The 24822-nt window shown below is 42.3% G+C and overlaps 1 protein-coding gene across 2 annotated transcripts in view; it reads right to left on the bottom strand.

Moving 5' to 3' along the window:
* The window catches only part of itgb5 (integrin, beta 5), a 44886-nt gene extending 27716 nt beyond the window's left edge, over nt 1-17170 (bottom strand). Inside the window, exons 1-9 of one of the 2 annotated variants that reach the window (XM_082507650.1) lie at nt 16978-17170; nt 13304-13389; nt 12938-13145; nt 12567-12816; nt 11753-11921; nt 9385-9546; nt 8476-8571; nt 8285-8374; nt 6648-6782 (exon numbers count right to left, since the gene is read on the bottom strand). In XM_082507650.1, coding sequence (XP_082363776.1) covers nt 6648-6782; nt 8285-8374; nt 8476-8571; nt 9385-9546; nt 11753-11921; nt 12567-12816; nt 12938-13145; nt 13304-13381 — 1188 coding nt within the window. In that variant the 5' untranslated portion in view covers nt 13382-13389; nt 16978-17170. Of the gene's footprint in view, nt 1-6647; nt 6783-8284; nt 8375-8475; nt 8572-9384; nt 9547-11752; nt 11922-12566; nt 12817-12937; nt 13146-13303; nt 13390-14066; nt 14664-16977 lie in introns of those variants that run through there. The other variant, XM_082507649.1, reaches the window with a different exon arrangement.
* Nucleotides 17171-24822: the final 7652 nt, after the last annotated feature.

The raw sequence follows: 24822 nt of genomic DNA, 5'->3' as shown, positions 1-24822 counted from the left end.
CGATTAAAATTGTCCTGTTGACAAGAGTTTTTTTGGACTTAAATGATCCAGAGACTGTACAAGTGTATGACAGAGTCTCATAAAGAGAAGCACAAAGTGGACAGTGATACGTGTTCCAGTGGTTTGGCTCTGTCCTTGAGTTCTGTGGAGCAGAAATAAAAACAAAAGTTATGAAGTTAAACAGCCAGAGGAGCTTGCAAAGAAAAGAGTCTGGACTTCTTTAAGTTACTTGAAGACGTTTCACCTCTCATCCGAGAAGCTTCTTCAGTTCTAAGGTCAAATGTTGGAGAGTCCCAGATATAAACCTACGTCTTCAAGTAACTTAAAGAAGTCCAGACGCTTTTCTTTGCAAGCTCCTTTGACTACGATGACCTGGATAACTGAGAACCTTCACAGACTTAAACAGCCAGAGTTCAACAGTAATTGGCAGGTGTTCACATCCATATCTGATAAACACACCCTGCTGACTTTTACACTGATAGGCTAAGAGATTAGCGAGTCTGAAGTGCACGCAGCTGGCAAAGAGAGAAGAGGGTTGGAAATTCTTAACTATTTTGTTTTTAAGATGAAAACTGACCAGAGGGGATGCAACATTTTCTGCTTCAAAGCTCTAACTAGAAGCACCTGAAAATTTGATGTCTCGCACAAAGAGAAATGCACCAATCCTTTGCTCTGTCAGGCATGGGGGGAGCAAAGCGGTTGGGAGACTTAGGGAGGCATTCAAGGCATGCTACACCAGCAAGTGCTGTTTGCTTGCAGCAGCTTTGAGCAAACTGTGGTCAAGTGAGATGATGTCACGCTTGATGTTGCCTCGAAAGAATGATTCCTCTTCCTCAAAAGGGACAAATCTGTATCATGATATTAGTATCATGACTCAATAAGTTGGATCATCTCATCCTGAGACCTATCCTGTTGCATATGTGCTAGAGAAACTGAGACATGATGGTGGTGGTTGTTGGTGTTGTTTTGGTGTGAAGGGATGAGGCTTGGGGGGGGGTACAACCATCTTTAGCAACCACAAATCAAGCAGTCCAGGGCTATGTAAACTTGCAATCAATGTAAAGTTTCTCATCTCGTCTGTATAATAAGCTACAAGCTAATCTTTGGGTTAGCATCTTGCCCAAGGCCTAAAGCTTTAAACATCAACAAATTCCAAATGGATGTGATGAAAAAACAAAACAGACTCTTCATAGAGTTGTTATGAAGGCATAAACCATTTACAGAGGCAACCAATGTATGTGATAACCATACAGTTTTGGTTTTGTTTTGTTTTTTAAATGTACACTTTTTATTATTATTTAGTATTATGTTGCGTTTTAGCGAGCAAATAATTAGTGTAGAAAGAAACAAGTGAAAACAGCTCTTCATATTAGAGGCAGCAAACTAGATTCTGTCCAGAGTTGGCAAACGTTAGTTTTGGTAGTATCATGATGTTGAACGAAAAAGGATGACATTAGTGACATCTGCTACAGATAGCTACATAGCCAGTTCTGTGTGTTCCTTCACTTGTTTATGATGCTTGATAAAAAAGACGATATGACGCAGTACCATTGGGGAATGCACCAGAGGAACGCTTGTCACATTAGTCCAGCATACAGGAAGAGAATACATCACATGTTGCCCAAAAAGCCCCTCTACTCTAACATTAACAAGTTAATGAGGAACACAATTAAATTTACTGTAAATGTGAGTCGCGAGGAGGCCAGTTCACCCAGTCATGTGGCTTGTTAGGAGAACTATGAAGCTGAAATGGAAATGGGCAAAAATGTGAGAGGAAGTCGTAGTAGGGCACTTTAGGAGAGATGGGTGCAGAAAGACCGAGCTCACTGAGAAAACTATGTAGTTGGTCGTTTAATCCAATTCAAGGAGAGATGCAGGGAGTCAGAATGGGGAAGTGACAAAATTGTATCCAACAGTTTCACCAAGAATTTCTTCCTGGCAGAAAAACACAGCAGCGTTGCTGTGGATAGCTCTGTTTTGATGATGGAATTCTTATGACTGCCTGAATTCAGTTAAGTTGGATAAAAACAGTGGTTATGGTCAAACAAAACCACACATAACCAGGTTCAAATGCTTCTGCCTCATTTGGAAAACCCGTGGTATGTTAGCACAGACTTTCATTCATATGCATGAGCCCTTTCAGTCCTGCAGTTGTGTGAATGAAACAGTGAAAACCATGCTCCTTTAACTATACTCCAGCTAGCATTTCTCCTGCTGCCAGCTTCGCTCTTTCATGCTGTGCAGTTTCACAGGCCTCCTCATGCCTACTTTTGTGCAAAGTCATTGAGATGCGACGACAAGCTCCGTCACAGACTCACAGGGTCCCAGTGATTGACACCTGGGCACTGCAATGGCCCATTCCCTCAGTAAAGACTGGGAAACGTAGCCCCAAGCAGAATAAGCTGCTACCCTTCATCTCCTTTCACTGCAAAGGACAAAAGACATGAGCAAGCCCCATCACCCAAGAGCTCCCTTACATTCACTGTTTTGAGTTTTTTTTTTCCCTGACACAATGACCCTAAACTGCTCATTCCCATCCCAAAACTTTCCCAGGAAAATAAAGTGGCCAAGAGAAGAGCACAGGGGGTTTTCAGAGAAGCATTCTACCCTGCTGAAGTCTCGCTGTGTGACGCATGTATCAAACTACCCCTCGCTAACATTTTCAAAAGATTCAGATCTCAATTGAGGCCTGTACAGAATACAAAGTGACTGCCACGAAGAGCCCAGTGCAAAACTCAAAACAATTAAGATGTACTGTAACCACCTGTCACCTGAAAAGACCCCCCAACTGCTAAAGGCAAGGCTGTGAAAAACACATAAGTAACACAAAATGTTAAAGTGTAAGTCCATTAAAATTACTCTGTATGTTGTCACCAAACATACAAAAAAAACTCACCTTGGTTAACTCAGAATAAAAGATGGATGTAAATACTATAATGTCACAAACTGGTTCGTGGACTAACACAATGAAGTATTGAGGTTGGCATAACCAGATAGCTAAGTTTCAGCTAACCCAGAAGGACTGCTCAACAACAACAACAACAATCTTTATTTATAGAGCACATTTAAAAACCAGCGGTATACCAAAGTGCTTAACATAAGAGACAACCTCTCATAGACTATAAAGGTTAAACATACACCAGCTAAAAAAATGCAAAAAATATAGCAATAAATTACTGGAATTTCAAGCCAGGCCTGCTCATGTCTTTTGTCCTTTGCAGTGAAAGGAGATGAAGGGTAGCAGCTTGAAGTGGATCTGACATTGTACTCTGATACTTGGTGAATAAACTCCTGTGCAACGTGAGAACGTAATCAAACTGTTTAACTGAGGGAAAGTATGATTTTTAGGACCCTTGAGCCTAACATTAGCAAGCTTAATGTAAACTTATAACCAGCTGTTATTGTTGTTTAGCTGGTTCTTGTCAGCTGTCCAGAAACCAACAGTTGCATGTTTAATCTGCAGGTAATCATGACATTGTTGGGAATATATGAGCATGTCTGAGGGCACTGAGCGCTCGAGTATAAAAGCTCTATATAAAAACCTTCCCTGCCACTGTATTTAAATATATATAATAATATAAATATATAGGGAAACTGTTTGCAGTTTCCACAAACCAGTGCTCAAAGGCATTGATTTATGAGTATGCATGAGTTTGTTGGAAGATTTAATTACACTCTATTCTTTGTATATTTATCAATATAATATCTTCTTTTTATATTAAATAGTCTTAAAATTGCTGAAAGTCTTAACTTTAAGATGAGTTAAGACTGAAAATAAAACTTCTCAATCTTAACAAACTTTTCAGTCTAGTACCTGCTACAGGGCATGCTGCAGCAGGTACTACTAGCAGGTAGGAAGAAAATCCAGAAAGTCCAGTTTGAGTAAGGGACTGGTGAGCTGGGTTTTTGTTTCAGTACTACTGTTGGTCTGAACACAGGATAGAGACGGGGATGAACCATAATGTGTTTCCCACAGCTATATCCACTGTGAACTGAATCCAGTCTCAATTCCAACTCACAGGAAGTCACCCCAAGAGGGTCCCACTGTGCGTTTTCTTGTTTGCTTAGGTGTTGACAGGAATTATTAATATCACTTTGGCCAGAATAGAATACGTTTGCCATAACTTGGCATTGCTGTGTACTCAGATTTATTATTATTTCAGCAAGTAACCGTCAACAATCACCTGATATCACTAACTGAACTGCAGTGCACCTGCTGAAGTTTAAACTAAAGGCAGAGGCCGTAGGTGTTAAGACGTCTGCAGTGGAACCTGAGAAGGAACTACCAGGTAGGACGCAAAGAGTGTGCAGATGCTGCCTCTGGCTGAACGCATTCAGGCAGGAACTCAGTGCAAGTATGACCCATCAAGTATTAAATATGATGATTTTAGGGTGACTGGGTCCTCTATTTTGAAAAGAATTCGATTTTTTAATTGACAAAAAACATAAAAATACAATACTGGCACTTGAAACCTTAACATAACATCCACTATTTTGTTTCAGGCTGAGTACCAAAAACCATTAAGAACCAAAACATGCACACGATCCTAGACAGCCTCCTAGATACTATACCACACACTGGAAATGATATACTTCAACAAACAAACAAACAAACAAACAAATTTGCCAGCAGTGACCTTTTCCAATACATGAACCAAAATGAATGTTTTCCATTCCATCAGAGCTGCATGTTGCTGCACATAATTCGATCCCTGGCAGAAGCAGTCAGGGACTTTTTTTAGGTTGTGTTTAACTTTGTGAACTGTGTCACATTAAGCTGAAGTGTGCTGAAAAGAAGTATACTTTCGTAGATGGCATTTTTAATGTAGTTGTTTGCGGTTTGTCGATTTTATTTTGGAAAATCTTAAATTGGGCTATGACCTACTTTCAACAAAAATAACAGTACTCAGTCATTTTAAGTGGCTCGGGACAGTTAACTACATGCTGTAGCTCAGGAGCGAGAGCAGGTCATCTACTGATCTGGTGGTTCAATCCCTGGCTCCACCTAGTCTGCATGCCAAATATCCTTGCATCCATTGGAGTATGAGAGTGTGTGAATGGGTTAGTTAGAAAGCACTTTGAAAAAAGAAAAGAAAAGCATAGAAGATAGTGCTTGTGTGAATGTGGCGTGCTGTATAAGAATCAGTCCATTTACCTGTCCATGCAGATAAATACCAGTCAAAACTGAACAAAACAAAAAAAATAAGAAATATAAAGTTTATTAACTTTGACCCTAAAATATGTTTTGCAAGCTTTTTCCCCTCTTGAACCTCCATCTTTGCCGTTGCTGAACTCTCCCATTGATTTCAGTTCAGGACTGACTGATGTGTCTCTCTCTATAATACTCTGACACCAGCAACTTTAAATACTTTGAAAATCATTATTTTTTGTGCAATGTCTTACATTCTCAAACACTGTTTCCATCTATCCTGCCTTTTGCTACAAGCTCCACAGATTAGGAATCACGTTTGTGCACAAATATGGACATTCTTGCAGTTTTTTCATGTGGACGATATTAACCTCCCAAGACCCGAACTCTTTCATGGCATGCATTTTTAATTTCTCTTTGCTATTTGGTCTGACTGGGACCAGATGAATGTAAAAATTATCTTTTTACCTGATTTTGCTCTACAAGGGTCTGATATCTACATATGAGGACATTTGTTTAAAATTTCAATAGAACAGTGGCAGGATAATGTCCTCGTAAGAGATATCAGGCCCTTGTAGAGCAAAATTTTGTATTGTAGTCTAGACAACCCAAAATGTGATGTCCACATATGCTGACGCCAGGTCCTAGGAGGTTAAAGTTCATTTGCCATATGATATGCACAATCAATGTCAATAACATCGCTGTTTAAACTCTCCTCCTCCCTACTTTTGTCATTTGCTTTCAAGTAATTTTGGTGCTGTAAACATCACTTTCCCAGCTGAGATAGTAATCGGCACTTCCCGACTGAACTTCCAGAATAAAACAAAAATGAAAACAGGATGTGAGTCGTGAGTTTGTGCCTGTGCCTAGACTGAAAGATATAGATTAGGTGTGCCATGATATGTACACCCAATCATGTGACCGCAACTTCTAGATGTTTACGCCCAACAGCAGCAGAGATGCTTTAAAAACCAAACAAACAAACAAACAAACAAAAAACAAATTCAGATAGAGCAAAAGCAGCTCAGAGATCTAAATCAAAACCTTCATTTGTTTGACAATCCGCTATATTCAGAGCACCACTCAGTATGTACACTGATCTAAAGACCTGGCTGAATTGTGAAGGGCCGACACAACAGCAAGCAAGTGGTGAAACACTTATCTGCAACTTCACCTTCAAAATAAGACTAAGGGCTTTGCAGTTTTTTTGGTTCCCATAGATGGAAAAAAATAAAAAGACTTGAAATGTCTGAATGATTTGCGTTATTGTTGTAACTGTGCAGCTCTGCCCAAGTAACATCTACACATTGGGAAATCTTCAAAAACAGGCATCCAATGGAGAAAAAGCAATCGCTTCTCTCTTTAAACTCTTAAAATCACAGACTGAATTTCATAATCCAAGAGAATAAAAGCTTGTGAGCGAGCACTCAGACGTTTTCTGGGCCAGCAGGACACATGAAACATTTATAACATGAGGTAAGCGTGGAGAAGAACTCACAGTGTCTCCTATCTTCAGGTCAGCACACTTCCTGAGGCCTGGCAGTGGGTTTCCATCCTGACAGGTGGCAGTGAAGGAAAGGCTGAGGTCCTCTGGGTGGTCCCACACTGACAGTTCTACTTTAGAACGGATGTTCTAAGGAGAACACAGCCAGGAGAGTTCAGTCATATGTGGTAATAAACCCAGGGTTTAAAACAGAAACGTTTAAGGTCAAGTAAAATACGCCATCAACAGCAGGACTTTTTGCACTTTTAACAGTAGTTGAGCATCTAAGTGGAAAACCGAGTGAAACAGGAGGAGAGCATTTCTCTGGTTAGACACTGTTTTATAGCCAATCTCACCACAACCTCGAGTGCTGTGCATGGATGCAGGTGGCTTGTGTGGGGACAAGAAATACCACAGCTGCCTGCTCAGTTTGCAGTTGTTCATTCAGCGCTGCAATGCAAAAGTGCCAGGAACAAATCAGGAGAGTTCTTTGGTGCACATGGATAAGCATGACTTCATTCGACCCTTCGCTTTCTCTCTTTCTCGCACACTTGCACTTTCATCACCCTTAACACAATCACAGCATGAAGCAGCTTTGTCCCTCAGTCAGACCTGAGGAGGAACCTCACGGTGCTTGGAAAAGCCCGTCCATCGATCAAACCTCAGAGGTGGATATAACGTGGCAGCTGGAATGTTAACAGGCCCCGAGTTAAAAGCGCTTCATTCAGCATTGCTTCTACACACTGAGCATGTCAAGTGTGCATTTGACACAACTTTCTGCCACTAAAGGAACTACAACTTTCTGCAATTTAGGTTGGTTTCACTCGTCTGCCTCAGAGGTCGCTGCTTACTCGACACTTGATGTAGATCTAAGGCTGACTAACTTTCATTAGAGGAGAGGGGAGACTGAACTGTCACGTAATTCACAAAAAATAATTCAAAGACTAGAGGAAAGTATTAAACATATAAGCAGAGATGGGCAGCAAAGGATCATCCAACTACTTTTTTCAAGTAACGAGTAAAGTAAGGGATTACTATTGCAAAAAAAGTAATTGGATTACTGTTACTTTTCCGAAACACACTGCGTTACTAAACCGTGATTTTGTTCGTGAGAGTGTCTAATGACAATGACGCAAGTGCGTGTGATGTCCATGGTAACAGATGTGTGCAGATCAACAATGGATAAGATGGAGTGGGGGAGAGAGTACGACCATGCAGCGTTTAAAGCATGGAAGTACCATAAATCCCGGAATACAGAGCACACCTGATTAAAAGCCGCATGCTCTAATTTTAGAAAGAAAATCAATTTTGTACTTGTACAGGCCGCACCGGATTTTAAGCCGTATGCGTTTCACTTGTAATATGAGATATTTACACAGAAACATTACACGTGAGGATTTTCAACGTTTAATTTAATCCGTAAGGTAACATAAACATGGTAACATAAACGTTATGGTAACATACAAAAATACATACTGCAAAAGCTTTTTCCCCCTCGAACAGCGCCTGTAACACGGCTACCTTTAAGTATACGTACGTATCGGTAACACACAAATTACGTTGCTTATGGTTTTTTTACGGTATGGTTTATGGTTTCTCACTCCCACCAGCGGGAAAGCAGATGCTCAGCTGCACAGATTTGCATTACTCACATTGTAGGCTGCGATAATCAGCTGGATGACATTCTTGGAATCCTGATCAAGGATTTCTACTGTGGTCCCTGGGATGAGTGCAGTAAAATTCTTTGGGGAAAAAAAAACAGGAGGCACCACTGATGGTTTAAGATTTTAAATACTGTTAGAATGTGTGATCTTTAGCTTGTATAGACAAACATTCAGAGTACCTTGTAGATCACGTACAGCCTTTTTGTCACAGCAAAGTTGAGGAAGATGTTGTTTTCTGCCAGTTTCTCCCCGAGAAGCGCCAGAGAAGGATAGTCCTGGAATAAGAGAGAAGGATTTGGAGTGTGCAAGGCAACTCTATATGTACAGAGTATAGTTCACCATGAAACAGCATCAAAAAGTCTTAAGGGGTCAATAAACCAGAGCTACAAATAAATGATTTCCACTTTAAATGGAAGCGAGTGCCTTTCACATGATTTTGATCCATGTTTACATCATTAGTCTTCTGGCATCTACAGAAATCCTTAATGAACTTGTGTCTGAAAGCCTGTCTTTGTGCAGTTTTACCGAATATAAGAAACGAATCCACTGATGTCAGAAGGATAACGCATCTCATACCAATACTGCTCTTCATCAGCTGTTATTTGAACAAGGATGCTTAAAATCCAACAAACAAAAACAACAACAACAACACACATCTCTGCATGCTCCTGTAAAACCTTCCAGGTTTGTTTGTGTATTTGGACCATTCACGGGCTCTTGTCATTAATAAGCATTTTATTGTGATTACCTGCTTACCTGAGAACTTAGTGAATTACTTATTTACTGAATTAGTTAGAAAAAAAAGAAGTACTCAAATCTAGTAATGTAGTGTGGCTAAAAGCTGGGTGGAGACAGAAGGCCATGAAAAGGGAAGCAAACTATCCTAAAAGCCTTGAAAGTATGCAGGATGTTCATCATGTCATATTTTTTTTGCCTTTCAGTGACCAAATGCTGCAAATTCCAGCATCTGTTCACGGGTGGGCTTTGCAGTGAAAAGCACCTGACGTTTACTGAACACCAGCAATATGAACCACAGTACAGAAAATTCCTGAACCCTGAATACTACTTTGTATTTTCAGTCTTCTTACCATCTTTGTGGAAGCGCTGTACTCGTTGTTGTCATTGAGGTGACACTGTCCATCGTGGGGATGGACAAGTCCACCGAGCCTGCCGTCCAGAGCGAGGTGAGGTACATCGTCTGTGGCGAACACCAGCAGGTGAAGGGCCTCTTTCCTCCAGCCTATTTTTTCCTGTAAATGGGAGGAGTAAGTTAATGGAGCTAATTCTAGCTACAAAAAACAAATACCAGCATCCAAATCGCCAACATCATTAGAACCAAGCAGCAGCTTCCAAGGCTGAAAAAGAAACCAACCCAGAAATGTTGAAAAGTGCCGTTCCACTAATGGGACTGAGTCCAATGATCCCCACAGACCCCCACGTTAAAATGTGCATCTTTACAGAGAGGTACAACATGGTTTTAGCTTTTGTGGCTATTTTCCTACTTAATAATAACTGCTTTTTGAGACTACACAGCCCTGAGGAGGCTTCAGCAGACAGTGTTTTTCCTATTTCTTAAAAACATGATTTTCAGATAGTGCTCATTTGCTCTAGATTGTTTTGACCTTCAGTCAGCTTCTTTTGCTTCTTTTTTTTTTTTTAAAGGACACATTGCAAAACATGCCGAGATATACCAAGCTGCCAATTGCAGCCATAATATGGTCATTATGCCTCTAAGCTACAGCTGAAAAGGGCCTCCCTTGAGTTAGATGCCTTTTTATGCTTCAGTGATTCTTATTTAAGTGTTGGTGCAGAGAAATTAGAAAAACGTCAGAGGAGTTTTGAGCTGGATGTCAGTTTTCACTCCGCATCTTCCAACTCCATTGTCACGAAGAACAAGTGACCCACGTCTGAATCACATGATGCTGACTCTTTGATAGACTGGTAAAGCTTAGCAATGATACACAGCTCATGTGCTCCCAAGTCCACTACTGTACAACAAGCCAGACTTTTCTCTGCTTTTATCAACAGAAAACAACAGGCGGGGGCACCGAGAACGCTGACAGAGTGCTGACTGATGCGTGACAACAGCTTTTCAGCCAATGACAAAAGAGGGCTCGGCATTTTTTTGCCCTGTGCAGTGCACAATAGAACCGTGGATGCACCTATCAGAGGCCTCTCTGAAGATGAACCACAGCTGTGTCATAAGACTGATATCTACATCTAGGTGTGTGATGGGTGGCCTTTCCTGTTATTGTGGATGTACTGTAGAAGAGGAAGCATTTATGCTGCTTGTAAATAAAAACCTAAATAAAAAACTGCCTCAGTGAGTGAGACTGATAAATGACCAGTAGTGGCCTAAAACAGTGCAAATTAAGTAAATTACAACAGAGGAGCCAACTGGAAGGAGTCATGGTCCTCCTTTAGAAGTAATTAAACTGGAAGAGGAACACGGGGATATGACTGGGCCCGCAAGATACTCATCCTCATGTTTAACCAGCTGCACCAGACTGTACTTCCTGTCATCTCCACCCCCGATGTTTTTAATTAACAAGCACATAGGCAGGATGCCTGTCACAGGGGCTGCTCTCACAGGAGCTGTCCCTCAGACCTGTTACCAACTGTGAACAAATAAATCTTCAAAGGGTGCAATAGAAGACTACACAAACATACTTTATGAAACTTTTTTCTATGTATTGAACACTGAGCTGGTTGTAGTGCAACTCCGCAACATTTGACCTCCCTGACTCTCAGTAGCATCTAAACGCCTGTGGACTAATGTGTGAAGGACAACTTTTTCTTCCCCTCAGAATACAAACAATGTGATGTTTATGCTAACTCACAAGTGCATAGCCTACATGTGTTTCTTTCACTGCCAAAGTCAACAATTGCAAGACTAGCTACAGTAAAACAGAAACTGAGTTCACTAATATCACTAACATCAGGATTGACTCCCAGCCAAGCTCAGAGACTTCTCTGCGCGGAGAGCCCACACAGGCATGCTCTCCCCATGCCTGTGTGGGCTCTCTCCAGGTACATCAGCTTCACACAGAACAAAGACACGGTTGGATTTTGCTACTAAAAAAGGGCCCCATTCACAAACAGTACACATGCAATCTTAGCGTAAACAGTTCACACATGTGGGGTTCATTAATTATTTCATATTCTACAAACAACCTCTGAGCACATGTACAAAAGAAATGATGAAGTCCTGGATAAATCTCCTAATACTGCTCAATAATAATAATAATAATAATAATAATAATAATAATAATCCTCTCTTCCTTCAGGTTATTGCATACAGTTTACACCATAAGCCAAATGAATACAAGCAAATCATTTAACTGCATGTAAAGGAAAGCTTACGTGTAAGCTAGGCCAATAATAAAAGTATGAAGTCATAAATGAACAGAAGGGGTGGGCGAATGGAAACATCTACAAGAAAAAAAAGATCATCACCTTACAAACAGCAGCCTGAAGGATGGCGTCAAAGCCGCCCTCCGGTGCGTCTCTATTGCGAGATACCATCTGCTTCTGCACCTCCTCGTTAAAACGGTCCACTTTGTCAGTCAGCGAGAGGATGTGGCGGAAACCAAAGCTGGGGACACAGTTGGGAAACAGCTTGTACCTGTGCAGGGTGACAGACACACTGCATGTTAAGATTTTATTTACATTTTTGGAAATTAAAAAACACAATAAGTGTCTTTAAAGGCATAAATCCTGGCTCTGACGGTTTGTTTGTGTTGAAGAGAAGCTTAAATGTTAAATATGGCGTATCTTATGATTCACTTCATATACAGTACTTGTAGACTCTTTCTAATGTAGTGAATGGGATAGCTATGAAAGAAGGGAGATCTTTTAGCAGGAATCGCTTTAGTTTTTCCCTAAAGTGCCTTATTGTTTTGTGACTGATGCACAAACACACACTCACAAAAATATCTAAACATGGCACACACACACAGCCCAGGCCATAACCTAAATGGGAAGTGATGCGCACAGAGTTAGCCGCACCTCCAGGGCAAACATTGTGTACCACAGCTTTCTCTACTCTTTCACTTCTGCTCCCTTTCAGTTTGCCTGCATCACCAGCCCCAGGGGACCGTGGGAGTACTAGGGCCATTTTTAAGAACTACATTATTCCATCTGCCTTCTAAATATGAAGAAAAAAGATGCAGAGTACAGGATTCAGAAAGGTGCAAAAACAGAGTGTGGCCACAGAGTAAATCTCTTTCACCTACAGCTATAGAGCTCGATTCCTTTTGCCACCACTTACCCATTGCATGGGTTCTCCTGGTACTTTGGTGCCATGTAGGAGAACGGGGACATGTTTTTGTCCACAAATGAGCCGAAGCCTAGCCTGAAATTGCTGGTGAGCTTGCCCATCTCGTGGGCTAGCTTAGTGCCCAGGTTGCGAATGGTGTCCAGATCATCTTTCATTGAAAGAGAGAGGTCCATCAGGTAGTAGAGATCCACCGGGTAGTCCTCCACCTGCCGCACCTGCAGGCTGAACCACGTCTGGTCTCCTGCATGAAAAAAATCAGTGAGCTTTGCATTATTTATAAGAGATGCTTTTATTACTTTTTTTTTTTTTTAATGTTCCAAGGTTATCTCGTATCCTAAATATGAAATGTTTATGATTCTTACCGGGTCGCAGGCTGAGAGAGATCTTCTGTGGCATAATCTGGACCACATCATACTGGGTTGACCCAGACCCTTTTGAACTTAGGGGTATGTTCTGCAGGACGTTGATGCTGCTGGTTGGGTATTCAATGAAGTGTTCGTCACAGCCTCTCTTCAACAGGTTTTGACTAAAGTCACACCGTGATGTCAGACTGCGCCCCCTTCCAAAATCCTGCATATAGAAAGCAACAAATCTCAGATTCCTGATTACTCATACTGCTTCCAAAAGGTCAAAAAAAAAAAAAAAAAAGTGCTGAATGCATCCCACACTTCACTGGACCTGTACAAGTAAATGTACATGATGAAAATAATCGATCAACTAAGCCATACCTCTTGTGCGCACCAGGCGCAACTGGGGTGAATCAGGAGGCATTCTTCACAGGAAGTAGCACTGCCACTCATGCACATGTTGAGACCTGAGGGGGGACGGGAACAGAGCAGAGGCTAGATTTCTACTTTCATCCCTATCACGGTTGCACTTCTATTTCAAATTAATGACCAAGGAAACAGACCCTCAACAGATGCTCATTTCCATCTTTTCCGTATTTATTAGAATAACTCTGAGTACAGAATTTGGAGGCTGATGCAAACATTGATTTTTGGGGATGTAACAAAAAAAAAAAAAAAAAGAACTGATATGAAAATCTCAGCCAATATTCTTAACATGCTGCTTGTTCATATGAAATCATGGAGGCTCTGATTTAGCAGCTGAACATCAGTTGGAGTGATCATGGCCTTTGTGAGCTCTTAATTAAATTTATCAATAGTTTCAAACATTTGTCTGACTGACTGTGTGGCCATTTAAAGGTAAGCGTGACATAAGGTTGATTTCCTTGGCACTGAATGGGGAATAAATAACAAAAAATCTTATCTTGCTCCAATCTTATTTCCACAATAGCTTTGCATGATTCACAGTTAAAAATAATCCTTATCTATCCGAGGGCCTGTAGTCCTTTCATTTATCACTGTCAGAGGCTTCGAAGTGTTTTTTCGAGGAGCTCCAGCTCCGCGTGTGTGATCCAAACACAACCCAACGGCCGCTGCAAAAACAGGCAGTGATTTGTGCTGAGAAGAAGACAGTCCTGCGTCCTACCTCTGGCACTGGGCAGCACTGTTTGCAGAAGCACGCAGCACAGAGCCGCCTGCAACATCCACGTCCCGAGGCTCCACATGGTGTCCCTGTGGGTGTTTTTAAAGGCTTAGGGAAACACCGGCTTCGTATCTCTTCAGGAACCGATGGCACCGTGTTACTCTCCCATCAGCGCGCTCACCAGAATAAGTCCAGCTGATCCGTGCAAATCAAAACAGTGTGGCGTGTTTAGACCATTTCACATCCACAGACACGCGGGTTTGGGGCTCATCACAGTGAATGATCCGTGTGAGGTGAGGGACAGCAGTTCCATTGTCTTCAAGTGTGAGAGTCAGCGCTCTGCACCGTCCTGTTGATCTGCTCTCTTAACTCAGGCTTCGGTGTCTGACGCCTCTGCAGCCTTCCACGTCTACTCTACCCTCAGCTGACAACTGCTCTCACACTTCAGCTTCATAGCACCTCTCGTTTCAAATCCACTCAAAGATCGCTAAAAGAGGAAAAAATCCCGTCCCAAATTACATGAACAAAAACTGCGCTCAACTGTGATTTTCCTTTCCAGATTTGAGCGTTGCTTTCTCGGTTTGCTTCCAGCTGGAATCTCCGCCCACTTGCTTTAACCCGTTCACTGCCTTATGGAGTTGTCGGCACCACATTATGTCGACCACGTGGGGACATCTAGCGGTGAATGCACAGAAAGCCTCAGCTGGGAGGCATGGACAAGGAAAGGCTGCTCTTGTCATAATCCTCTTCTCACGTATGTGAGAATGCTGTTTGTAGATTACAGCTCAGCATTCAATACCATCGTTCCCTCGAAGTTGGACAGGAAACTGCAGGATCTAGGACTGAGCAGCTCCCTCTGCAGCTGGATCCTTAGCTTCCTGTCTGACAGACGCCAAGTGGTCAGACTGGGCAGCATCACCTCATCCCCCATCACACTGAACACTGGTGCTCCACAGGGGTGTGTACTGAGCCCTCTCCTGTACTCACTCTACACCTACGACTGCACAGCCACTAACAGCTCCAACATCATTGTGAAGTTTGCGGACGACACTACAGTGGTGGGTCTTATCACCAACGGTGATGAGACGGCTTACAGGGAGGAGGTCAGCGCCCTGACCCACTGGTGTCAAGACAACCATCTCACCCTCAACGTCGCAAAGACAAAGGAGTTGATAGTGGACTTCCGGAGGTGCAGAGAAGTACACACCCCCATCACCATCAACGGCGCTGCTGTGGAGAGAGTGAGCAGCTTCCGGTTCCTTGGTGTACATCTGGCTGAGGATCTTACGTGGTCAGTACACACAAACAAAACAGTGAAGAAGGCGCAGCAGCGCCTCTTCTTTCTCAGGAGACTGAAAAGATTCGGCATGAGCCCCCACATCCTCAGGACCTTCTATCACTGTGCCATTGAGAGCATCCTCACTGGATGCATCACCACCTGGTATGGCAACAGCACCACCTACAACTGCAAAGCTCTCCAGCGAGTAGTGCGGTGCTCTGAATGGATAATTGGAGGTGAGCTTCCCTCCCTCCAAGACATCTACAGGAAGCGCTGCCTGAGGAAAGCGGGGTGGATCATCAAGGACTCCAGTCACCCCAGCCATAAACTGTTCAGACTGCTTCCATCAGGAAGGAGGTTCTGCAGCATCCGGTCCCGAACCAGCAGACTGAGAGACAGCTTTTTCCATCAGGCCATCAGACTGATGAACACATCATAGACACCTCAGCTTCACTACTGGAACTTCAACATTATGCACTCCACACTGTATATAAATGCCACTTGTTTTGCACATATTCAACTCTGTATATTTTATATATTTTATTATTTCTTTTTTTTTTTACTATTTAATTTGTAAAAATGTGTATACACACACACACACACACACACGTAGGAAAATATTTAGTATACACATCCAGAAATGCATACACTATTATATATTGTACATATATTTATTAGTTTCAGGTTGGCCATTCTTGTATTTTGCTCGTTTGTGTTGTTGTGTTTGCACATCTCTGTTGCTTGTGGGGCTCGCACACAAGAATTTCACTCGCATGTGCTGTGCCAGTGTGCCTGCACATGTGATGTGACAATAAAAGTGATTTGATTGATTTGATTCTTCCAGGGGTTCCCAAAGTGTGGGGCGCGCTCCCTAGGCGAGCGCAGAGCAATTAATGAATTAAAAACAAACAAACAAACAAACAAACAAAACGCTTGGACAATGCTACCATAAAGGACAGGTTTTTGATGGGGCTCCCACACAAACTCAAAGCAGAAGATAAAGCATCGTCAAATATGTTTCCAAACCAACTTCCTTCCAAGCCAAATACTAGAAAATATGGTGAAGCATATCTTTCCTTTGGCTTCACCTGCACAAGTGCCAAGGTAGGTCTCCCCGGCAGAATTGGTTTTCCCCTGTGTCGGGAGCACGCGCTGGGCTGTCCAAATCCTGACAAACAGTATCCCACATTCTGGATTTTTTGTTCACAAACACTTTTTAGTTCTTGACTAACTACTCCTGACATTTTCAAGATGTTAGCTCTTTATACAGTAAAGTTACAGTGGGATACAAATAATATCAGGCTGATCCTGCCACAATTTGTTCCCCCGGTTCAAATCACGGACAAACAGTATCCCACAATTCTTTATGTTTTTAAACCCATTTTTCACAGAGAGGCATTTTTTGAAAAATGTATCGATAGCAATGTTGAATATTATTACACAGGAAAAAAACAACTACACGTAAAATAATTGCACCGTGACGCCTCTGCCTTTTTAAATAGAGGGACATTAATGTAGTATGTAAGCGTGTAAACCTGCAGTTAGAGACAAAATACTGTTAATCTGAATATCTGCCATTCTGCAATTCATCTCATGTAAACAATAACGTGGCGCACAGCGTGACATGGCACATACCTTTCACGTTGAGTGACCAACTCTGTATTCCTGGTCCACACGTTAACGCAAAAAAGGAGTTTTAAAAAATGTCAGTTTTCGGTGATTCGAAAAGCCGTTTACATGTGGACAAAAGGTCCAAACACATAGAAACAGCTGCGTCCGTCAGATACACACCAAAGCACATTTTTTGGTAGCGCATGCAAGCGGGCCATTGTTATTACCAAACTGATTTTATGTGGTACACGGCGCTCAAAAATCTGTCAAAAAATGTTTTAGTATGACTTTGCTAAGCTATGAAGCTGCACCGCTTGATGGATTGTCGGAGCATTACAGCTAGGGATGGGTACCAACGGTACCTGTCATAAACGGTAGTAACCAGACCGAAAAGCAGCGCACATTTGCTTTTTTTTTTTTTCCTGAGCTGTGATACACTTTAGATTCTAGCCAATCATTTTACGTTTCCGAGGATAGTAGGCGGGGCCAGGTACTTGCGTTCTTTTAGAGCAGAGCTACAGATTAAAAACTCCCAAGCCGAAGCGGTCAAAAGTCTGGCTGTACTTCACAGCAAAATATGCAAACTCAGCAGCAACAAGTGCTTTAAGCTGATACTGTGATACTGTCAAAGGAGGTAACACCTCAAATCCGATGAAACACCTGGCAACGCATAGCGTTTTTTTTTTTTTAAAAGCCGAGAAATGTGCCGTATTTGATAGCTTGCTGTGAGACCTCACACCGAGCGCATCTACTGCGGGTGTGGTGCCTGTTATCGGACCGGAGTTAGCAACATCCCCCAAAAACCCAAAGAGGAGAGTCCTGGCCCCTAGCCCTGCCAGTGCAGCAGAAATGATGACGGATGATGATGCAGCAGCAGCCGTTCTTCTCTGCGTGAGTAGCTTAATGTTGTTCGTGTGTAATTTCCGTTGAGTAGGCTAACCACGTTATTACATTAATGCATGTAAGGTGAACTAGCAAACATCATCATAGCTACATGATGCTGTCTTCTTGTTTGATGGCAGATACTCCCTTCACCCTGGCCAAAAAGGCTAAAATGACCAAAGAAAAAGTGGAAAACAGTTAAACATGAGAGGTTTTTGGACAACGTTTGTGTTTTTTCCATTGTTTAAGCACTGCTTCCAGCCAAGAGTGATACCATATATGCCCCATAGCTGCAGAAAAGGCTAACATTGTTATCTTTTTACAAAAAACCAGCTGAACATGAGAGGTTTTTGGACCAATTTTGTGTTCTCCATTCTTTAAGCACCGGTTTGAGCACCGTTTAAGCACCGGCACCGTTTCAAAAGTACCGGTTTGGCACCGGTATCGGATAAAACCTAAACGATACCCATCCCTAATTACAGCTACTGTAGTCAGGAGCCTCGCGGAGTGATATGTACTGTGCTTCAACATAATACTACCGCATTGTGTGTATAACCTCTTTTTAAGTTCTGTGGATATTATACATGGTTATGCTCAGGATATGTCGGCCAATATCCACTGGAAATTCCAAACTGTCATCAAGGAATTTGCATTTGCACTGTTAGATTGTTATATAACTTTAATGCACATAAAAAAACAGCAGCTTGTTTGAGTGAAAATAGATTGATGGATTTTTTTCCCCCACTAATAAAGTTGTGGAGTTGTAAAGTATTTTGTCTCCCGTCAATTATATCGTTATCGCACATTTTCAAATATATATCGTGATAAATATTTTTGGCCATATTGCCCTGCCCTACCAATAAGTATAAAATCCAGAAAGCAACCCAACATGGGGCAGTTGATTTACAAACACAGGTCTAACTTAAGTTTCACTTTTTTGTTAGAAAAAAATCAGATTGGTACATGCTTGAATTCACACAAATTTACACTGTCATGAACAAAAATGAAAACCTTATTTTTCACGATTTGTTGGGATTATATTTTGGACTCTGAGGTGCAAAATATAATTGGCCATTTTTGACTACTTTTGATTTTACATTTGTATTTCACCTTCAAATGGTTTTATTTGATTTGATTTTTTACCTTGCCTTGCTTGGTATCATTCTTTTCAGCACAACCTCATGTGTCTGAATCTACAGTAATTTTTTTCATTGACATTCTGTATTAACACAACTGATCTGAAATCACACAAAAAACATGAAATCCTAGTACCGTAGTATTTTTTTTTACTGTGAAACCCACAGACATATTTAGTAAATTACTTTCAGAACTTGAAATGGAAATATAAATAGTAATTTTTGTAAAGTTATGCATACATTTTGTAAACAAAGTTATATGCAACTATTTATCTAGTAATTCAGCCCACGCATCTCATGGGTTTTTTGTTGTTGTTGTTGTTTTTTTAAATTTTGTACAACAACTGAAAAATACTACTATAACTATAACAATCAGGTGTCACAATAAGATGTCCCACAAATTATTTGTGCCAATAAAAACACAATACAGAAGAGACCACCACAGGGATAAACCCTGCAGGCCTGACAACAGGAGGTGTATCACTCTTCTGGTTTTCCACCTGGAGACAGCGTTTACATTGCAATCTGCCTTTGTGACATTCATTAGTGCCCTCACTGCTACGCAAAACAAAAAAACAACGACTACACAAGACAACACAGTGCACTAACTATACGCTAAACGTCACAAATCTCTCACATCTCAAAACTTGCTGTCTCTCTCTTTCTAGTGATGTGTCGGTCGCGAGTGAACGACGCAAGCCTGCTCCTTATTGGGAGCCATGGGTTTTTTTTGTTTTGTTTTTTCCTTTCTCTCAGTATGGAAGAAATATAGTATCATCAGAATTCAAGTATTTTTAGACATTGAATTTATGACACTGAATTTTTATCCTCCAAATTTCCCTGCAAAAATTCACCTGCAAAAATTCACCTGCAAAAAATTCACCTGAAAAAATTCACCTGCAAAAAATTCACCTGCAAAAAATTCACCTGCAAAAATTCACCTGCAAAAATTCAACTGCAAAAGTGATGAACTTTAATGACCCAAGCCAGAGCAATCAGCACCAGATCGAGTCGAGTGGCTCTCAGCCAATTAAATTACGCTGTTTGATCACATGACACCGTTAGCCAGCAGTGTGTCTCCTAAAAGAGTGCTGTTTAAAGGTGAGTGATTAAGTTTTTCTCCTAAATAGAGATCATTACAGAACGCCTAGTCCTACTTAAAATCCCATTTATTATTATTATTATTATTTTTATCATCTACTCGAACTAAGGAAAACGTTTGACTAACTCAAAGACAATTTCCACGCCTCCCCTGCCTGACTGCAGAGGCAGTTTTGAATTTAGGAGCGCCAAGATGGCAGCGGCAAACCCTGGCGGCTCTCCGGTGAGTATATATATTTTTTTATCTTCAAGTTTGTCTTTTGAAACCTTAATTTTATTTAAATCCGTTGCTCACGTATAAAGTACACAGACGGGGTCTTTGCTCAACTCGTCTGAGGCGTGTCTCACTAAGCGCTACATGCTAGCATCCTGCTAACCGAGCTACCCTTTACATGCTGTGCTTTAGAAAATAGGATACTCGTTAAAAAAATACTCCGCAGATATTGATAGATAGACGAACACTGCAAATATAATGTTGGAAACGAGAACGGCCTTTGGTGAAGGGGTAAAATACACCATGAATAAAGCCATAGAGTGAATGGCTGCCATGGTTGCAGAACGGCCTGATTTAATGACAAGAATGGGGAAGAGTGAGGTGAAGTGAACCATAGCCACAAAACACGGTCAGACAAGGCGGCAAAAGGGCAGTGATCTGTCCGTCAGTATGAAGTTGGTGTGTGCTTTGGTGAACAAAAACTCCAGACTGGTAGCAGGAAGATGGGAGACTCGTGTTTCACTGGAATAGTGGTGAATTAAAACATCCTTTGTTGGGGACATTTCGGTGTAAATGCATCCATACAGGCAAGACAGAGGCAGACTAGACAGTGAAGAAAACAAGGCAAACATTAGAAATATAAAAACAGAGATATAGGATGAGTCAGGGATGAGTTCCTGCCCCAAGTGGAGGAGTTCAAGTATCTCGGGGTCTTGTTCGCGAGTGATGGGAGAAGGGAGCCGGAGATCGACAGACGGATTGGGGCTGCAGCTGCAGTAATGCGGACGCTGCACCGGTCCGTCGTGGTGAAGAGGGAGCTGAGTGTAAAAGCGAAGCTCTCAATTTACCGGTCGATCTACGTCCCTACCCTCACCTATGGCCACGAGCTGTGGGTAGTGACCGAAAGAATGAGATCGCGGATACAAGCGGCAGAAATGAGCTTCCTCCGAAGGGTGGCTGGCCTCTCCCTTAGAGATAGGGTGAGAAGGTCGGCCATCCGGGAGGGGCTCAGAGTAGAGCAGCTGCTGCTCCACATCGAAAGGAGCCAGCTGAGGTGGTTCGGGCATCTGACAAGGATGCCCCCTGGGCGCCTCCTGGGTGAGGTGTTCCAGGCATGTCCCACCGGGAGGAGGCCCCGGGGCAGACCCAGGACACGCTGGAGAGATTATATCTCTCGGCTGGCCTGGGAACGCCTTGGTATTCCCCCGGATAAGCTGGAGGAGGTGGCTGGGGAGAGGGAGGTCTGGGCCTCTTTGCTTAGGCTGCTGCCCCCGCGACCCGGCCTCGGATAAAGCGGATGAAGATGGATGGATGGAAATATAGGATTAATATAACATACAATTAGGGAAAATGTAAGGAACACAATGTAAATGATATTGTAAAGTCATTAAAACAGCATACTCTGATTAAAAGAAACACATAATTGGGTAGGATAATAACAATAATAATGTTAAAAAACATGTACAAGATGGGTATGTATACTTGTAGCCAGAATACTATAAAGTTGTAATAATAATAATAATAATAATAATAATAAACTTTATTTATAAAGCACACTTAAAAACCAAGGGTATGCCAAGGTGCTTAACAAGTAAAATAGAGTATAGGAGGAGGATAATAGAAATAGAAATAGGACCAAAGCAAGTACTAAATATGCAAGCAGATAACTGTCACTAATACATAGGAAAGCAACAGGTACAGAGCAAACAAGAATTTAAATAAGCATAGAAGTGCATGATATAAAATCATAAAAGAAATATTAACTAGAGGGAAAGGCAAGATTGAATAAGTGGGTTTTTAATCGTGATTTGAACAGTGCAATGGAATCAGATGCGCGGAGGTCGAGAGGAAGGGTATTCCACAGTACCGGGGCAGCCAGAGCAAACGCACGGTCACCCCGGGACTTCAGTCGAGATCTGGGTTGGGTCAGAAGTAGTTGAGTGGCAGATCTGAGTGTTCTAACAGGAGTATGTGGTTTGAGAAGTTCACTAAGATAACTTGGCGCTAATTTATTAATAGTTTTGAAAGTAAGGAGTAATATTTTAAATTGAATACGGTACTTTATGGGCAGCCAATGCAGGCTAGCTAGGACAGGAGTAATATGGCAAAATTTCCTGGTACCAGTCAAAAGGCGGGCTGCTGCATTTTGGACTGTTTGCAGTTTAAGAAGAAGAGAAGAGGGAAGACCATAGTACAAGGAGTTACAATAATCCAACCTGGAGGTCACAAAAGCGAGAATAAGCTTCTCCAGGTCCTCATGCGGAATATAATGCCTAGCCTTAGAGATAAGGCGCAGTTGGTGGAAGCTAGATCTCACTACAGCAGACACTTGCTTATCAAGTTTGAGCGAGCTATCCAGCAGTACACCCAAGTTACTGACATAGTCACAAGAAAAACTAGCAAAGGAACCCAGGGCAGCACAGAGTTGGGCACGAGGGATTTTACTGTTGAACACCACAATCTCAGTCTTCTTATCATTTAAAACGAGGGAATTACTCAGGAACCATTCTTTGACCTCCCGCATGCATTCTTGAAAGTAGTGCAGGGACACAGCAAGGTCGTCAGTAAGTTCAAAATAGATCTGTATGTCATCGGCATAACAGTGGAAGGCGATATTGTATTTTTCAAAGATTGTGCCTAGAGGGAGCAAATACAATGAGAAGAGAATAGGGCCTAAAACTGATCCTTGAGGCACACCACCATGTAGCATGCCAGACCATCTTGATTGAATGTAACTTCACTCCACACAAGTTTTATGGTAGACATATTCATATTGGTATCTAATAAATGATTAATTCTTAGATTTTATCGAACGTTAATTTATAAATTGTTTCTGTCTTTATGTGTTTGTTTCAGATTATGCAAGATGAAATTATTCAGTCAGCAAGACACTTGCTGCAGTTGCTGACATCATCCAACTGAACTGCTGCTGTGATGAATCAGAATACAAGGTTTACTTTAGCAAGACTTATGAGTTAATGCTACATTTAACTAAATTGTTATATATTTTTTGTGTCCAATATTGTCTCCATATGATTTTATCCGAGGCCGGGTCGCGGGGGCAGCAGCCTAAGCAAAGAGGCCCAGACCTCCCTCTCCCCAGCCACCTCCTCCAGCTTATCCGGGGGAATACCAAGGCGTTCCCAGGCCAGCCGAGAGATATAATCTCTCCAGCGTGTCCTGGGTCTGCCCCGGGGCCTCCTCCCGGTGGGACATGCCTGGAACACCTCACCCAGGAGGCGCCCAGGGGGCATCCTTGTCAGATGCCCGAACCACCTCAGCTGGCTCCTTTCGATGTGGAGCAGCAGCTGCTCTACTCTGAGCCCCTCCCGGATGGCCGACCTTCTCACCCTATCTCTAAGGGAGAGGCCAGCCACCCTTCGGAGGAAGCTCATTTCTGCCGCTTGTATCCGCGATCTCATTCTTTCGGTCACTACCCACAGCTCGTGGCCATAGGTGAGGGTAGGGACGTAGATCGACCGGTAAATTGAGAGCTTCGCTTTTACACTCAGCTCCCTCTTCACCACGACGGACCGGTGCAGCGTCCGCATTACTGCAGCTGCAGCCCCAATCCGTCTGTCGATCTCCGGCTCCCTTCTCCCATCACTCGCGAACAAGACCCCGAGATACTTGAACTCCTCCACTTGGGGCAGGAACTCATCCCTGACTCATCCTATATCTCTGTTTTTATATTTCTAATGTTTGCCTTGTTTTCTTCACTGTCTAGTCTGCCTCTGTCTTGCCTGTATGGATGCATTTACACCGAAATGTCCCCAACAAAGGATGTTTTAATTCACCACTATTCCAGTGAAACACGAGTCTCCCATCTTCCTGCTACCAGTCTGGAGTTTTTGTTCACCAAAGCACACACCAACTTCATACTGACGGACAGATCACTGCCCTTTTGCCGCCTTGTCTGACCGTGTTTTGTGGCTATGGTTCACTTCACCTCACTCTTCCCCATTCTTGTCATTAAATCAGGCCGTTCTGCAACCATGGCAGCCATTCACTCTATGGCTTTATTCATGGTGTATTTTACCCCTTCACCAAAGGTGAGACACGCCTCAGACGAGTTGAGCAAAGACCCCATCTGTGTACTTTATACGTGAGCAACGGATTTAACTTGAAGATAAAAAAATATATATACTCACCGGAGAGCCGCCAGGGTTTTCCGCTGCCATCTTGGCGCTCCTAAATTCAAAACTGCCTCTGCAGTCAGGCAGGGGAGGCGTGGAAATTGTCTTTGAGTTAGTCAAACGTTTTCCTTAGTTCGAGTAGATGATAAAAAAAATAATAATAATAAATGGGATTTTAAGTAGGACTAGGCGTTCTGTAATGATCTCTATTTAGGAGAAAAACTTAATCACTCACCTTCATCCTGCAGCATCTGGACTCCCCAGGAACCTACGCCAGGATCCTGTTTGTGGACTTCAGCTCTGCCTTCAACACCATCCTTCCAGACCATCTCCGAGACAAGCTTTCCCAGATGAATGTGCCTGATCCCATCTGCCGGTGGATCACTGACTTCCTGACGGA

Source organism: Aulonocara stuartgranti (genome assembly GCF_965226115.1).
Source record: "Aulonocara stuartgranti genome assembly, chromosome: 16".
NCBI lineage: Eukaryota > Metazoa > Chordata > Actinopteri > Cichliformes > Cichlidae > Aulonocara > Aulonocara stuartgranti.
The sequence above is the reverse complement of the archived record's forward strand: the minus strand, read 5'-3'. Positions and strand labels throughout refer to the sequence as shown.